At 38.2% G+C, this 17,405-nt stretch overlaps 1 protein-coding gene across 1 annotated transcript; it reads left to right on the forward strand.

Annotated features, from left to right (window-relative positions):
• The first annotated feature begins 7,041 nt into the window (after positions 1-7,041).
• Positions 7,042-7,983, forward strand: LOC112654756 (olfactory receptor 11H6-like). The gene has a single exon (XM_025439347.1). The coding sequence runs from the start codon at positions 7,042-7,044 to the stop codon at positions 7,981-7,983; it is 942 nt and encodes a 313-aa protein (XP_025295132.1).
• The last annotated feature ends 9,422 nt before the right edge of the window (positions 7,984-17,405 follow it).

Consider the following 17,405-nt stretch of genomic DNA (forward strand, 5'->3'; position numbering starts at 1 on the left):
ACAAGAGAAAGAAAGAAAGAAAGAAAGAAAGAAAGAAAGAAAGAAAAGAAAGAAAGAAAGAAGAAGAAAGAAAGAAAGAAAGAAAGAAAGAAAGAAAGGAAGGAAGGAAGGAAGGAAGGAAGGAAGGAAGGAAGGAAGGAAGGTATCAGATGTTTGAAAAAAAAATCATCAAAACCTAAGTCCTTGGGGTAACGTCCATCCAGCTGAGGGAACCTCAGCAAGGAATCCCTATAGGGAAGCTGGCTTTGGCCCAACAAAAATTTCACAGGGACAAGTGGAGAATAAGTTTTCATTCTCATCCCTGCTAAAAGTGGCGGGGGGGTGGGGGGGGTGGGGAGGGACCCACATCTTTTCCAACTTCAAAAAACAAAATTTTTCCCAAATGCACTGAAAGTGAAAGCACAAGGGACAGAACTCAGAGCCCTGGGAAAAGGCTTATCTGCAGCCCTGTCTGCTAATCAATCAGTTCTTGCATCAGCTCCTTCAACAAAGGGCAGGTGCCCGTATAGCATGAATGTGGGATAGAGAAAAATATGTTCTATTTTGAGTGTGGAAATCTGAGCCAGAGAAAGTACCTTCGTAGCTTCTAGTTGAAGAAGAAACCGTTACTTTCAAAGGCTGTCAACCGGAAAGGCAAAAGAGAAAAGGTAATTTAATTGCCTTTATTTATTCTGTTCTACTATTGTCATGGTTTCTGGACCTTTATTCTAAACTACAGCATTCTCCATAAAATTTACTGAAGAAAAGTAAAATCTGAAATGGAAGGTAATATCCATTTTCCTTTTTGTTTCTTTTAAGGGAGAAAAGTAGACGGAGGATAAGCTAGGACTCTTTCTAATGAGAAAGGAGTAAACATAAATCCTCTCCAGAAGTTGAGGGTTATCATTTTTCCTAAGGTTGCACTTGATTTTTTTTTTTTTTGCCTTAACTTCTAATCCCTGCTCTAGGTTTATGAAATGATATTGGTCACCAGAAGTAAAATGCAGCCACCGAGTGTCCTGTTGGGAATCTTTCCTTTCTCCTCAACCCTGGCACATACACTGACTTCAGTGGGTTTATTTTGTTTAATAATAATAAATTTATTTTTTTATTGGTGTTCAATTTTCTTCAGTGGGTTTAAATCCAAGTAGCAAGTGAGTGGGGATGAGACCTGAGATGGCAAGTCAAACATGACACAGACCGTGGTTTTCCTAGAATCTTGGAATGTCCCAGGAACAGTAAAGTTCATAAAAAGTACTCAAGCAGGGTTTAGAAGACCAGGAGGGTAAATACCTTCAAAAACAATATTCTATGATAATTATTTTTCAGATTATAAGTGATAGATGATACTCATAGAAATTTTAAGACATATTAACATGTATAAACGAAAAAAACCACGTAACCTATCATTTGACCTTGAAAAAGTTACCATTGTTATTTCTTTACAGGAATTTTTCTATCCCTTTGTATTATTTACTTTCTTTAAAGAAATGTATGTAAAGAACTACATAAACCCTTGCTACACAACTCTAAAAAATATGAAGAACTCTGTAAATCTTTACGACTCAAAGAATCAGCATTACCTTATTGCTTTTGTTAAAATTTTTTCCTTTGTGTACGGCCAACATTAGTTACCCTGTGTTACATTAGCTATACGGTGTTACATTAGTGTGGGGTCTATAACACAGCGATTCAGATTCTCTGTTATTAAAATCTTAGGATCTCAAGACCCATCCATTCCTTCTGAGAATCTGTATTTTAATGATCCCCAGAAATTCTTCTGTACTGCTATGATCAACGTATTAATTTTTTCTGCAACTCTGATTTTTGTTTAATGGATATAGAAGTTTTAAAAGCTCTAGGTATCCCCAAATTGCTTGCCGGAAAAAAATATATACATTACAAGTTTATTTTCCCTCCAGCAGTTCTTCTGAGTGCCATTTTATTGTACCTTCACCAACACTGCTATCATGATTATTTACCTATGCTAATTTAAAAAGTGAAAGAAAAAAAATAAAAAATAATAAAATAATAAAAAATAAAAAGCGAAAGAAAAATTATCTTTTTCAACTTTAAATTACCAACCTTCATCTAGAAATGTGGGAAACTAACTTCCACAATTTACACTCATATCCACTTCTTTATTACACTTTACACTTTATTACACTTCTTTATTACATTCATAATCCACTTCATTAAATGCCCCTTAATTTTATTGAAAAGAATATTTCCAATTTTTAAGACATTTCACCATGCAGGAATTTAAATACATATCCCAAAACATCCTATGCATTGAAAATTATACAAGAATTCAGTAGGCACTTAGTAAAATTGTGTTGTATTTTTGAAATCGTTCAGGTCAGCAATTAGCTATAAAACCAAATGAACGTTAGAAAATAAGCTTGAACTGTTGGGGATTTACCCCAAAGATACAAATGCAATGAAACGCCGGGACACCTGCACCCCGATGTTTCTAGCAGCAATGGCCACGATAGCCAAACTGTGGAAGGAGCCTCGGTGTCCAACGAAAGATGAATGGATAAAGAAGATGTGGTTTATGTATACAATGGAATATTACTCAGCTATTAGAAATGACAAATACCCACCATTTGCTTCAACGTGGATGGAACTGGAGGGTATTATGCTGAGTGAAGTAAGTCAGTCAGAGAAGGACAAACATTATATGTTCTCATTCATTTGGGGAATATAAATAATAGTGAAAGGGAAAATAAGGGAAGGGAGAAGAAATGTGTGGGAAATATCAGAAAGGGAGACAGAACATAAAGACTGCTAACTCTGGGAAACGAACTAGGGGTGGTAGAAGGGGAGGAGGGCGGGGGGTGGGAGTGAATGGGTGACGGGCACTGGGTGTTATTCTGTATGTTAGTAAATTGAACACCAATAAAAAAATAAATTAAAAAAATAAATAAATAAAATAAAATAAAATAAAATAAAAAAAATAAGCTTGAAAGGATTGTACCAGCACATAAATGTTCAATAAATGGTAGAAAAATGACAGTTAATAGAAAGTGACCTAAATACATGATAGCAGTCAAAAAGTTAATGCTGCTATTACCAACAGTTGTTGATAATAATAGATGCTAACCTAGAAAAAGTTTTAAGTGACAGGAAAAAGCATTTTCTCGTGTTCTACCTAATATTTTAATCAGACATAGGTAAAACATGAGAAATTCTATCCAATTTATAGGCAATAAAAATAGAAAAAAGCTAGTATTGATAGTCATAAGATTTTAATTGACTGAAACACTTGGTAAAATTCAATAATTAACCTCCCTCATTTTGAAAACTCACTTAGGTGAATTCCTAGCACAGTGTCAGATGGGGCCAATCTTGTTTAAAAGAAGTTCTTGTGAACAAACTCTAAGGACTTTGGTAAAATGAAATTCAATAAAAGTCAAAAATATAAAGTCACTGCCCAAAAAAGCTAATGTCAACTTAAGTCTGCATGAGCTTCTGGAGCAAAAGCGATTATGGCCACTGTGCCCCATGTAAATCACCCAACATGAAGGGTGCTGTGCTCAGTTTTAGTAAGATCATATCTTTTTTCAAAAAAGATTTTTATTTATTTATTCATGAGAGACACCGAGAGAGGGGCAGAGACCCAGGCAGAGGGAGATGTGGGACTCGATCCCAAGACCCCGGGATCACGGCTTGGGCTGAAGGTAGACACTCAAGTGCTGAGCCACCAGGTGTCCCAAGATCACATCTTCTGAAAGGTATGAATGTTCAAAAGACGAGCAGGATGGTGAGCACCCTGGGAATCCCATCACATTGGGTTCAAGGAACCAGGAGTGGTTAGGACACATTGAGAAGATTCAAAGAGGACGTGAGTCTCTGCCTCAAGTATTTTTGAGTGCTGCTGTGGGATTCATGCTGAGCATCGGTATAATGTAAGGAAGGAATACAGATCTGCCCAGGACGGGTGCTTGCTGCCTTCCTGTGGCTCAGTCATTACTTCTGTGGTTGGTAAAGATCAGGGAGGGCAGCGCAGGGTCCAGGTCCTGATGACTGGGGCATGTGATGGGCACGTAGGAAGTGTCGGCCTCCCTACCTGAGGCAGAAGTAGACAAGCCCGGGAGGGTAAATCAAGGTGGGAATGTGACTCAGAACGTAAGAGAAAAGGAAGTTCATGGCAGCCTTCAAAAATGAAAGCTGCTCTGCCATCCATCGAGCTCTTGGTCAGAGTCTGCAAGCCAGGTGGCCAGCCAGCAGGCAGCAGGATGGACGAGCACTGGAGGCCAGCAGGAGGCCACTCAGGAGCTCCTGAGGTCTCCAGCTCCAGGATTCAGCAGGTCAGACCAGTAAGCAAGTGCGGCTTTGGAGCTCCCATGCTGACCCCGGATATCTCTGAGGCCAGTGAATATGAGCCACACATTAGCCCAAAAAAATAGAATGCAGCTACTCACTTAGGTGAATTCCTAGCACATGGCACATGGACCCAGTCGTCCCTCGTGCTACGAGGACAGCTGAGCACAGACACTCAGCAGGCAAGGTCAAAGGGGAATAACATTATCTAACTTGGTGAAAAATATTTAAATAATAAAAGGCTGTTAATAAATCAAAGGCTGTCACAAATAGAATTATAACACGCCAAACTGCAAAGAAGCACGCCCGTAGCCCCCTTACATGTCTCTTCACTATCGTAGCTCAGTACCTTCTCTTTTTTAAAACATTTACTCTCATAACTTCTTTATCTATCTTAATTTTGTATCTTAATTTTGTATAAATGTACAAACCTGTCTCCTTACAGGAGCTGAACATTGCATATCAAAAAAGTCAGGTAAGAGTAAAATAACTAGCGTTCTTAGTACGGTATTTGGTATTTGTATGCCTTTTAACTTATTAGAAAAGAGGAGAGAGAGAGAGAGAGACCTAGAAATGAAAATGAAAAATAAAAGTCACAAAACACAATTGCACCTAAGTGGTATAATTTGAGGGGAGCTTGGGAGACACCACCTCTCTCCCCTCAGATGACGCGGTGACAGTTATTTTATTAATTTGATGCACTTTTTTCCCTGGGATGAGGGACGTTCTGGATATATCTTCTACCTTGAAGGTCTGTCAAAATAGTGACAGTAAAATAGGAGCCAAAAGGTATGCCCCATGTCCTGACCGTGTCGCCTCCTGGTTTGAGATCTCAGGCATTTAATCTCCTTGAAACATTATCTCTTCATATATGGAACGGAGGCAAGGATCCCTGCCCCTACGCTGCCCTCCGGGTACTGAAGAAAGCCTCCCCGGGAAGATGCATGTTAGACACAAGGGTTAACTTATTCAAACAAATCCCTTTCGAGGTACCCTCCCCAGGGGTAAGGTGCCTCCTGTGAAGCTCCTTGGAAATGAAGCCATCCACTGCCTGCTGCTTAATGACTTTCTCCCTCACCTGGTTGAGGTGAAGCTCAGTGAGGTGAAGCTTCACCTGCGGTTGGCTTGTCCTATCCTGGAGCTTCAACTGCAAAGTCCGAACTACGGCTCCCAATCACACCAGAAGGGGAGCCGGCACCCCTCCTCCCCAGCCCCAAACTCTGAGTCCAGAAATAGGACTGAACCAAGTGTTCCTCACGTTGATGTCCTACCTCGAGCCTACACACATCAGGAGAGCGGTCAGCACTTCCCCAATCACATGGCGTAAAACAAAACAAAACAAAACAAAACAAAAAACCCAAAACCTCACAGCTTAAAGGTTGAGGTGCCTCCTTAGAATGTAGTGTTCTAGGTGTCTGTATGCCCCTGGGGTTACAGTGAGCAAAATAAAAGGGGCCTGCGTGCCTGCGACTCATCCTGGGTCTACACACTTGACGTGTGAGCCACCTGTTCACATGCCGTTGCGTACAGAACACGGAAAAAGCAAAAATTACTAAAGTCTTCACAGATGTTGAGGGTTTGGTTCATGCAGGAGTTTACTGGATTTTCCCCCAGAGAACTGGTGTTGTTAAGAAAAGGTGAATAGAGCATTTGAGTGGGAAAGGAGAAAAAAGGCGAAACAAGGATGATACACCCATATTCCAAAATTCTTCTGGGTTCAACTTGGCCTAGGTTAAGGCCTAAAATTTAGATAAGCCTCCATCTTTTCCCCTGTATCCAAAAAAAGAGTCAGGCTTTCTCCAGGGCTGAATAAAGCACAAAATCCAGGAATACCAGAAGGAGAAAGGGCACGGGTTTCCATAAGTCTGCCTATTTTGAAGTGGTATTTGTTGGTGCTTCCCTGTTATGATCGCTTGCGTACAGACTGATCCTCATTCCCCAGGAAATCCCACAGAAGAGCCAGCCATGGGTAGGGATCATGGGGGAGGTTTCGCAGGTTCAAAAGTAGGTGTGGCCTTAATACAAAGCACGGTGTAGCCATAGGAAAATGACCCTGTCACTTAAGGCTGCAACGGTGACCTCACCAAAGAACACAGTCCATTAAGAAAAAAAGGGGAGCTCTGGTGTGTTTGATGGGCAAAAAAAGTCTTAAAAAGAAGCCTGCAAGGGAGCTGCTTTCAGTGTGGCCTGAGAGGACTGAGAAGCACCTCTTCCTCATACGCGTGTACGTGTGCTCATACACGATCACACACATACGACCTGGGCTTAGCCCGTCACGTGGCTAAAATTCCGCAAGGAAAAATATTCTTTCGCACTTTGCGATCAGTGTAATTTATAAAGCTAACAGAGGGGTATGACCTCTAGCATAACCAGTCCTGGATGCTTTACAGCATCTTATGTTTCTGCAGCATTCTATGATTTTTAAACTGTGCTTGGGTACATGATTTTATGCAATTTTTATGTCCCCCTTGTTGTGGAGGTGTGATTATCCATATTTTACAGAGAAAGGAACCTGGTCTCAGAGCGGAAGTCCTCTCCTGGGGCAGAAGCAAAGCGAGAACTGTAATATGTCCAAGCTCATGCCCCGGCACCCCGGGGAGCCCCATCCAGGGGAAGCCTAGGAACGGGGGCCCCTGGGTCCAGGCCCCCCCCCCCAATGATCAGGACATTGTGTGGCCTCCTGGGGAGCAGCTGGCACGTGTAGCCTCTGCTGCGAGCCTCGCGGGCTCGAGGGCAATGACCTCAGAGGCCAGAAACGCTTCCCGTAGTGGGCAGGACTTCATCCTCCTGGGCTTCCCTTGCAGCCGGGAAGTCCAATTCCTCCTCTTCTCTATATTCTTTGTGACCTACACGCTGACGCTCCTTGGAAACACGGTCATCGTGTGTGCGGTGCACGGGGACCGCCGGCTTCACACCCCGATGTATGTCCTGCTGGCCAACTTCTCCTTCCTGGAGATCTGCTACGTCAACTCCGATGTGCCCAACATGCTGGCCAACCTCCTCTCCCAGACCAAAACCATCTCCTTCGCTCGGTGCCTGCTCCAGTTGTACTTCTTCTTCTCCCTGGGCACAACCGAATGCTTGTTTCTGTCCATCATGGCCTATGACCGCTTCCTTGCCATCTGCCGCCCCCTGCACTATCCCACTGTCATGACTATTAAGTTCTGTGTCCGTCTGGTCATCTTTTGCTGGGTCTATGGTTTTCTCTGGTTTCTGATCCCTGTGATACTCGTGACCCAGCTACCGTTTTGCGGCCCGAATGTAATTGATGACTTTCTGTGTGACCTGGGTCCTCTGCTGGCCTTGGCTTCAGCCTGTGTCCCAATCCCAGGGACTGTTCTCATCTGTGGCACCATGAGTTCCCTCCTCATCTTTGCCACCTTCCTGTACATAATCGGCTCCTACAGCCTGGTGGTGTGGGCTGTAGTGCAGGTGCCCTCCAGAGCCGGCCGGAAGAAAGCCTTTTCTACCTGCTGCTCACATCTGGCTGTCGTGTTTCTATTCTATGGTTCCGTCATGATGACATATGTGAGCCCAGGGTCAGGACAAGCAGAGGGAATGCAGAAGTTCACGACTCTATTCTACTCAGTTTTGACCCCTTTTTTCAACCCCATGATCTACAGCCTCCGGAATAAAGAAATGAAGGCTGCCTTGAAGAAAATTCTGGGAGGTTCCTAAAAATTGGTCCGTGATGTGTGTTATTCCCAGATGAGATCAATGCTGTGAGTCTCCTGTCAGTGAACAGTTGAGAAACTAGAAAATAAACGTGAACATTTTGAAGGAGGCATTTCAAAATTCTAAATACCAGGTCATCGATGAAGCGTTTCCCCAGGTGAAATTAACTGCCTCTTCCATAGCACGTTGTGTGTTCTTCTACTGAACACGTGGTTCATTTTCTTCTTGTGTTATAGTTAGCTATTCACAGATCTGTCCTACCTGCCTCCCATCCTTCACAGACGGTTAGTTTTTTAAGAGCAGGGCCTATGCCTTATTAATTTCTATAGTTCTAGAACCCAACATCACACTTAGAACAAAAATGTCAATATTGTCGATTTAAATAAAGAAAATACATTTGTTCATATTTCCTCACTGGATTTTTATCACCTTGTCACCCTATTGATAGTCAGGACAATATCTAAAGAAATTATGCAAACTCCAAAACAATCTATATTTTATATGTCCTTCTGATGAAAATGAAAAAACTTCTGGAAAAATGTGAGGTCAACCTAACGTGGTTGGGCCAACCAGTCAATGATAAATCAATGGAAGAGCCTCACCAAGATGAAAGTCAAGGTCTTAAGAAATTACCTGCTTCCTTCTCCTCATCAATCCTCTCATCAAATAATGTAACTCCTTTATTTCGTGTTCTTCTTACTAACCATGCTTTCACTCCTGCACATTTTCAAATGTACAACCTTAATCACTGAAAATCTGATTTGGGGATCATTCCCTAGGCATCACTGGCGATCTTCTTAGAAGGTAGGATCTCAGTCTCAGGCCTATTGAAATAGAATGTGCATTTCATCCCCATGAGTTATACACACTAAAGTTGGAAAGCCACAATGTACAACAGATTCTCTGTGGGCTCCCAGTAATCACAACCCCGTGTAGTTCTAAAGACCCCTACCTCTGCTCAAGCGGTGGTTCTCAACTAATTGACTCAGATTTGGGGGTGGGGTGTAAGCACCCAAATATTCTGCAAAGCTCCCCAGGAAGTTAATACAGAGAGAGTTCTGGGAACCACTGCATTCAAATTTAGGGACCCCTATGGGACACCTGTGTGGCTCAGTCAGTAAAGTGTCCGACTCTTGATTTCAGCTCAGGTCATGATCTCAGGGTTGTGAGATCCAGCCCCACATCAGGCTCTGTACTGGGTGTGGAGTCTACTAAAGATTCTCTCTCTCCCCCATTCCTTCTCTTAAAAAAAAAATTAGGGACTTCTAAACTCCACAATAACACAGAATGAAACCACATCCACATTCCTTTTCTTTACAAAACCCCCCTTGATGCAAATCAACCAAACTGAATATTAGATGGCAATAAGACGTGTTATAACACAAGTATAATTATCATTGCTTTGCTGAAAAAATTTTATATTCAAGATAGATAAATCTCTTTTGAATATTCTCACACATTTACAATTGAAAGATATGTGTATTAAAAAAATAAGGAATATAAAATTCTATCCTGGTACAGTACTAGCCTTTGGAATAATCCATTTTAGCAATAATCCTTTCCTGTCCTCAGAGAGACACAACCCAGTGATGGAAATAAACTTTTCTAACCTTTTTTGTTTTGTTTTGTAACAACTTGATTGAAATACAGTTTACACACCATAAAATTCACCCTTTAAAAGTAGACAATTCAGTGTTTTTAGTTTATTCACATAACTGTGCAACTATTACCACTAATAATTTTACAATATTTTCATAACCTCAAAAAGAAATCCCATACCAATTAGCAGTCACTCCCTACTCCCCTCTCCCTTCATCCCTGGGAAACCACTAATTTACTTTCTATCCCTATGAGTTTTGCCTATTCTGGGCATTTCAAAAAAGTGGGATTATGCACTGCGTGGCTTTTAGTACCTGGCTGCTTCCACTTAGCATAATGTCCATCCACAAACAATTCATCCATGTTATAGCAGCGAAGAGTACTTTATTCCTCTTATAGTCAAATAATATTCAACTGTATGGATATGCCATATTTTGTTTACACATTCATTAACTCATAGACATTTAAGCTGTTCCCATTTTTTTGGCTGATATGAATAATGAGGTTATGAATATTCATGTACACATTTTTGTGCAAACATAGACATTCATTTCTCCTGGATGTGTACTAGTCTGCATAGGTGGCCATGACAAAACACCACAGGCTGGGTGGCTTATTTTTTTTAAGATTTTATTTATTTATTCATGAGAGACACAGAGAGAGAGGCAGAGACACAGGCAGAGGGAGAAGCTCCCAACATGGAGCCAGACGTGGGACTCGATCCCAGGACCCTGGGATCACGACCTGAGCCAAAGGCAGACGCTCAACCGCTGAACCACCCAAGCGTCCTGTGATAACTCTCTCGAAGAATTTCTGGACTGTGTTCCAAATTTTCTATACTATTTTATAATGCCACCAGCAGTTATTAGAGTTTCAAATTCTCTGCATCCCAGCCACACTTGCTATTCTCTCCTTTCCTGTCTCTTTTTTTCTTTTTCTTTCTTTCTTTTTTTTCTTTTATGATAACTTAGACATTATAAAGTAGTAGCTCGCTATGGTTTTGATTTGCATTTTCCTAATCTCTTATATTAAGCATCCCTTCATGTAACTGGCCATTCATGAATCTTCCTTGAAGAAATGTCAGTTCTAATTTTTTGCCCCATTTTTGATTGACTTAGTTCTTATTTCTTTTTTTTTTAAGAGTTCAATTCTTTTTTTATTTTATTTTATTTTTTTTTATTTTTTATTGGTGTTCAATTTACTAACATACAGAATAACCCCCAGTGCCCGTCACCCATTCACTCCCACCCCCCGCCCTCCTCCCCTTCCAACACCCCTAGTTCGTTTCCCAGAGTTAGCAGTCTTTACGTTCTGTCTCCCTTTCTGATATTTCCCACACACTTCTTCCCCCTTCCCCTATATTCCCTTTCACTATTATCTATATTCCCCAAATGAATGAGAACATATAATGTTTGTCCTTCTCCGACTGGCTCACTTCACTCAGCATAATACCCTCCAGTTCCATCCACGTTGAAGCAAATGGTGGGTATTTGTCATTTCTAATAGCTGACTTAGTTCTTATTTCTTATTGCTGTTGAGTTTTAAGAGTTTTTAAAATATCCTAGATGCAAGTGTCTTATCAGATAAATGATTTGCAAAAATTTTCTCTCATTCTGTGGGTTGCTTTTCACTTTTCTTAGAGGTGTCATTTGCAACATGGAAGTTTTTTCTATTTTGATGAAGTCCAATTTATTTGTGTCTCTTGTTCTTTCGGTAAAGAAGAAGTCACTGCCTTACCCAACATCACAAATATTTATGCCTATTTTCTTCAGAGAGTTTTACAGCTTTATATCTTACATTTAAGATTATTGACTGACCATCTTAAAATAATTTTTATATACAGAGGAATCCAACTTCATTCTTTTGCATGTGGATACCCATTTGTTGAGACTATTCTTGCCTACAGTGAATTATTCAGCACTCTTGTTGAATATTAAACCATAAATATAAGGATTTATTTCTGGATGCTCAATTCTAACTCTATTGGTCTATTCTCATGCCAGTACCACACAGTCTTCATTATTGTATCGTTGTAGTAAGCTTTGGAATCAGGAAGTTAGAATCCTCCAACTCTAAGTACTCTGGGTCCCTTGCATTTCCACATGAATTTTAAAGTTGAGTCATTTATTTCCTTTTTTTAAGGTAAACCAAATAATACAATTTATATATTTCCATTATTTTTTTCATAATTGTAATATTTTGTAATTTCATAGAATTTTCTAACAGGATGCTTCCCAAACTTTTTTTTTTTTTTGATGCTTCCCAAACTTAAAACTAACAATGTGTTGGGCTTAAGAACACATGAGGCAAGAACCTAGAGAACTGCAAAGAGTGAGAACAAAAGAAATCCACTATTATATTATTATAGTTAGTATATATATAATTATATATTGTATTTAAGCTAAACATCTCTTTTTCAGTAACTGATAGATTAGGCAAACAGAAAATTGGTAAAGATAGAGTTTACTTAAGTAGCACTATCAATAAACTGAATTTATTTGACATTTATAAAATATTCCATCCAACAACACAACACACATTCTTCCTGAACTTGCATAGCACATTATTCACCAAGATAAACCATATTCTGGTCACTCTTGACCATAAAACACACCTTAACAAAGCTTAAAAGAATAAAAATAAATCAACTGGAAGAGGACAATCACCACATGGTCTCACTCATACATGGACTATAAGAAATAGTGAAAAAAACTATTAGGGAAAGGAGGGGAACTGAGTGGGAAAAATTAGAGAGGGAGACAAACCATGAGAGATTCCTAACTCTGGGAAACAAACAAAGGGTTGTGGAAGGAGAGGTGGGTGGGGGTTGGGGTAGCTGGGTGACAGCACTGAGGAGGGCATTTGATGGGATGAGCACTGGGTGTTATACTATGTGTTGGCAAGTTGAATTTAAATTTTGAAAATGTAAAAAAAATAATAAAAAAAATACAAAGTATTATCAGACTACATTGAAATTCAAGTAGAAATCAATAACATATAGACAACTGGAAGATTACTAAATATTTGGAACTTAACACACTTCTATTCTACATGTACAACAACAAAGCAGTCTCATGATATTAAAAAAAAACATTTTAAACTGAATAAAAATGAAAATATACCTCATCAAAATTTAAGAGATGTGGCAAAATCAGTATTTAGAAGGAGGCTTATAGCATTAAATGCATCTATTAGAAAAGAATAAATATATAAAATTAATTATATAATTCTTTACCTTAGGAAATCTAGAGAAAGAACAATTTAAGCCTGAAAAAGCAGAAAAAAAAATAATAAAATTTAGAGCAGAAATCAATGAAATTGAAAACAGAAAAAATAGAGAAAATCAATGAAACAAAAGCTAGTTCTTCAAAAATATTTTAAAAATTAGTAAACCTCTAGCCAGGCTAACCAAGTGAAAAAAACAGAGAGAGAAGACATAGGTGGACATTAAAAGGATAGTAAAGAAACTCTCTAAGTTTGTGCCCACAAATTTAATAATGTAGATGAAATGAACAAATTCCTCAAAAGGCACAAACTGTAATCCACACAAGGAGAAATAGGTTTAGATAATTGGAATATATATATATATATATATATATATATATATACTATAGCTATGTATCTAGAATTTATAACTATATAAAAAAGGAAATAAATAATTAATAACCTTTTAAAAATATCATCAACAAGGTCATATGATTTTACTGGTGAATTCTATCAAACATTTAACAAAGAAATGGTGCCAATTTTCCGCAATATATTTCAGAAAATAGAAACAGAGGGAGCACCATTATCCTGCTACCAAATCCAAATAAATAAAGGCATTACAAAAAAGGAAGATGTACAGGTGAAAAATAAGCACATGAAAAGATGTTCCACATCACCCTCATTAAGGAATTGCAAATCAACATAATGAGATACCGTTACAAGTCACTAACAAGAATGGCCAAAATCAAAAAACTGACAGTACCAACTGCTGACGAAGATGCAGAGCAACGAGAACTGCCATTCGCTGGCCATTCACCAAGAATACAAAATGATAGTCACTGTGGAAGCCAATCTGGCAGTTTCCTCCCAAACTGAACTTAATTATACCATACCAATCAGCAAGTGCACCCCGAGGCATTCACCAGGTTGCTTCAAATACTTATGTCTACAAAGAAAACCTGCACACAAATGCTTATACTAGCTTTACTCATAATTATCAAAAACTGGAAGCAACAAAGAAGTCCTTCAGTGGGTGAATGGACAACAAATTGATACACCTATATAGTGGAATATTTTTCAGTAGCAAAAAGAAATGAGCCATCAGGACATGAAAAAAAATTGAAGGTCAAGTCATTAATTTCCGTTGAAGATAACTCAAGGAGAATTGCCACCTTAATTATATTAAGTCTTCCATTCCAATAACATGGGTTCTCTATTTTAGATTTATGGTAACTTCTTGCAACAATGCTTTGTAGTTGTCACTATTCAAGGTTTTTTGCTAAATTAATTTGTCAGATTTTTATTCTTTTTCATGCTATTATAAATACAATCAGGATGTCTTTTATTTCTTTTTCTTGCTGAGGCTTAGAACATCCAGTACTCATGACACTAGGTAAGCCTGGAGTTTTTCACCACTATATGTAAGATTAGCTGTGAATATTTTATAGATGCCCTTTTATCAACTTGAGGAGGTTCTCTCCTATTCCTAAGTTTTTCTTTATTTTATTTTTTAGGATTTTTATCATGAAAGAATGTTGAAATTTGTAAAATGCTTTGTTGGTATCTATTGAGAGGATCATATATTTTTTTACCTTATTTTATTCATATGGTAAGTAACACATTTATGATTTTGAAAGTGAAACTAACCTGTGATAGATCCCACATGGTCATGATGTATTTATCTTTTTATGTATTACCGGATTTTTTTTGCTAATATTCTTTTGAGACATTTTTTGTCTATGTTCATAAGGAATACTGGTCTGTAGTTTTACTTACCTCTGACATCTTTGTCTGGTTTGGGTCTCAGATTAATACTGGCCTCATAAAATGAGTGGGAAAGACTACTTCCTCTCATTTATTTTTGAAAATCTCTTCCTTCATTATTACCTCCTTTTGTGTTAAATATGTATTTCTTAGTACCCATTTTGATTTCCCTTTTGTTTTGTTTCTTTTGATATATTTTTAGAATTATTTTCTTAGTGGTTGCATCTTAAAACTATCTAATGTATATTAGTTTCAATTTAATTTCAATAGTATAGAAGAACTTTGCTTGAATGTACCTCCTTTCTCTCCCTCCTCCTTATTGCCTTTGTTGCTATACAAATGACATCTTTATACATTATAAAGCCATTGACACAGTTTTATAATTATTGCTTTATGAAGTTGTCTTTTGAATCAGGAGAAGAAAAGAGTCACAAGTAAAAACACATTTATATTTTATTTTATATTTACCTTCATTGTTACCTTTATTGGTGTTTACTTTTTAGCTAGATTCAAGTCTAGTCCTTTCATTTCTACCTGAAAGGCTTCTTTTAATATTGCTTGTAATGCAAGTTTGCTTGCAACAAATTCTCTCAGTTTTTGTTTGAAAATGTTTAATTTTTCCTTCTTTTGTAAAAGATAGACTTCCTAGATATAAAATTACTAGTTGACTATCTTTTTCTTTCAGTTCATTTGAAAATACCAACTCACTCTGTTTTGGTTTCCATGGTTTGAATGAGAGGTCAGCTGTTAGTCTTATTTAGGATGACTTCTATGTGATGACTTTTCTCTTGCCATTTTCACAATTTTCTGTCTTCTTCTTTCAAGAGTTTGACCCTGATGTGTTTAGATGTGGATCTCTTTGAATTTATCCTACTTGAAACTTATTAAGCTTCTTGGATGTGTTAATTCATGTTTTTCATTAAATTTGGGGGATATTAAGCCATTCTTTCTTCAAATATTTTCCTCCCCCTTTTAATCTCCTTTTCTCATTCTTGGACTCCCATCACGTGTTGGTATCCCTAATGGTATCCTACCATTCTCTGAAACTCTGACCATTTTCCTTATTTTCCTTCATTTCTTTTGCTTTTATTTATCAGATTATTCTCTATGTATTTTCAAATTTGCTGATTCTTTCTTCTGCCCACACAAATATTCTGTTGAATCCCTCAATTAAATATTTTTATTAGACACTGTACTTTTCAACAAAGAGTTTCCATATGGTTCTTTTTGATAATTCATATCTCTTTCTTGATATTCTCTACTTGGTGAGACATCATTCTCATAATTTCCTTTAATTCTTTAGATAGACTTTTCTTCAGTTTCTTTGAAGTTCTTTATAAAAGCTTATTTAAACTCTGCCTAGTGGTGGTGGAAGGGGAGGAGGGCAAGGGGTGGGGGTGACTGGGTGGTGGACACTGAGGTGGGCACTTGACGGGATGAGCACTGGGTGTTATTCTGTATGTTGGCAAATTGAACACCAATAAAAAATAAATTTATTATTAAAAAAATAAACTCTGCCTAGTAAGTCCCACATCTGGACTCCCTGAAGATAATTCTTATTGACTGCTGGCTTTTTTTTTAATTTCCCTACTTCTCTGGGTTTTTATTGTTGTTTCATTTGGTTGTTCTAAAAACTAATGGTACTGTTTCTTCAATGACTTTTTTTTTTTTTACTAATCCTATTCGATATCACCTGTTATATGTAGCTACTGAAGTCTCTGTTTGGTTAGCTTAGTGGTCAGATCATAATTGCACAGAGATTTCCTTAAACACCTTCAACCAAAAGGTTACCCATTCTTTGTAAAGCAACAAAGGTTAGGCCAAAGCTTCATCAGTTTATAACTCTTTTAACTTTTATCTCCCACTTGTGCAGGACCTCAGATATGGCCTCAGGTAAAATATTATGGCCTTCTTAAGTTTTCTTTGGAAATGTGCACAGCCCTGCACATGTGTGTGCTCTTCTAGATCCCCAGGAATACACTGGAACATTTCAAAGATCACAATAGACATCTCAGTCCCCAGATCTACTTTTTAAGTTTTTTTTTTTCTATCCAGCTTCCCATTTGTCCCAGCTGACATCACTGCTCCAAGCAGCTGCAATGTTAAAACAATCACCTTCACTATTTTCAAAAATATCCCGGGCTACACCTTTGCCCACTGAGCAACCTTTGATTCAGGCCAAATAACAAGTCCTGTAAATGGAGCTTTTCCAGGGAGCTGTAAGATGGACCAAAAAGTGAGAGTTCTCTGGTGACAGAGCTTTTGGAGTAGTTCCAAACCCAGTCTTCCCTCTCTAACGGCTGTTAGCCTATTGATTTTCACAGATACCATGGCTGCAAGGCTGCTGGTTTTTGAAGGCTAATGGGTAAGGGAGGTGAGAATAAGGCCAGATAAAATGCCGTAAATTTCACTCTTCTTATCAAGATTCAGCACTTCTACTGGGAAAATAAATTCTTAAATTGTTGCAAGCCTTTGGCTAATTTCCAGAGTTCTGATAAAACTTATTTTAATAATTCCTGCTTGATGCTTTTTTGAAGGAGTGGGGTTTTGAAGGCTCTTACTCTTCCATTCTGGAAGTCCTTTTCTAAGCTTTTAACTTCTTACAAAACAATAATATGAGTTATCTAATAACTTGAATGTTACATAGTGGAGTTGTGTGAATAATATTATGGAAGCAAAGTCATAGCCAATTCTGCTTGTAAGGCTGAATACATAATGTAATACAGAAGTAATGGCATCTGAGCCAGATCTTGAAAAATAAGTGGAATATATGTGTGCACAGATACTAAGAGAACAAACCAAGAGAAGACATAAAAATAGAATCAAGTCCATAATAATATAGGCAGAAAGTAAAT

Source organism: Canis lupus, chromosome 15 (assembly GCF_003254725.2).
Source record: "Canis lupus dingo isolate Sandy chromosome 15, ASM325472v2, whole genome shotgun sequence".
Lineage (NCBI taxonomy): Eukaryota > Metazoa > Chordata > Mammalia > Carnivora > Canidae > Canis > Canis lupus.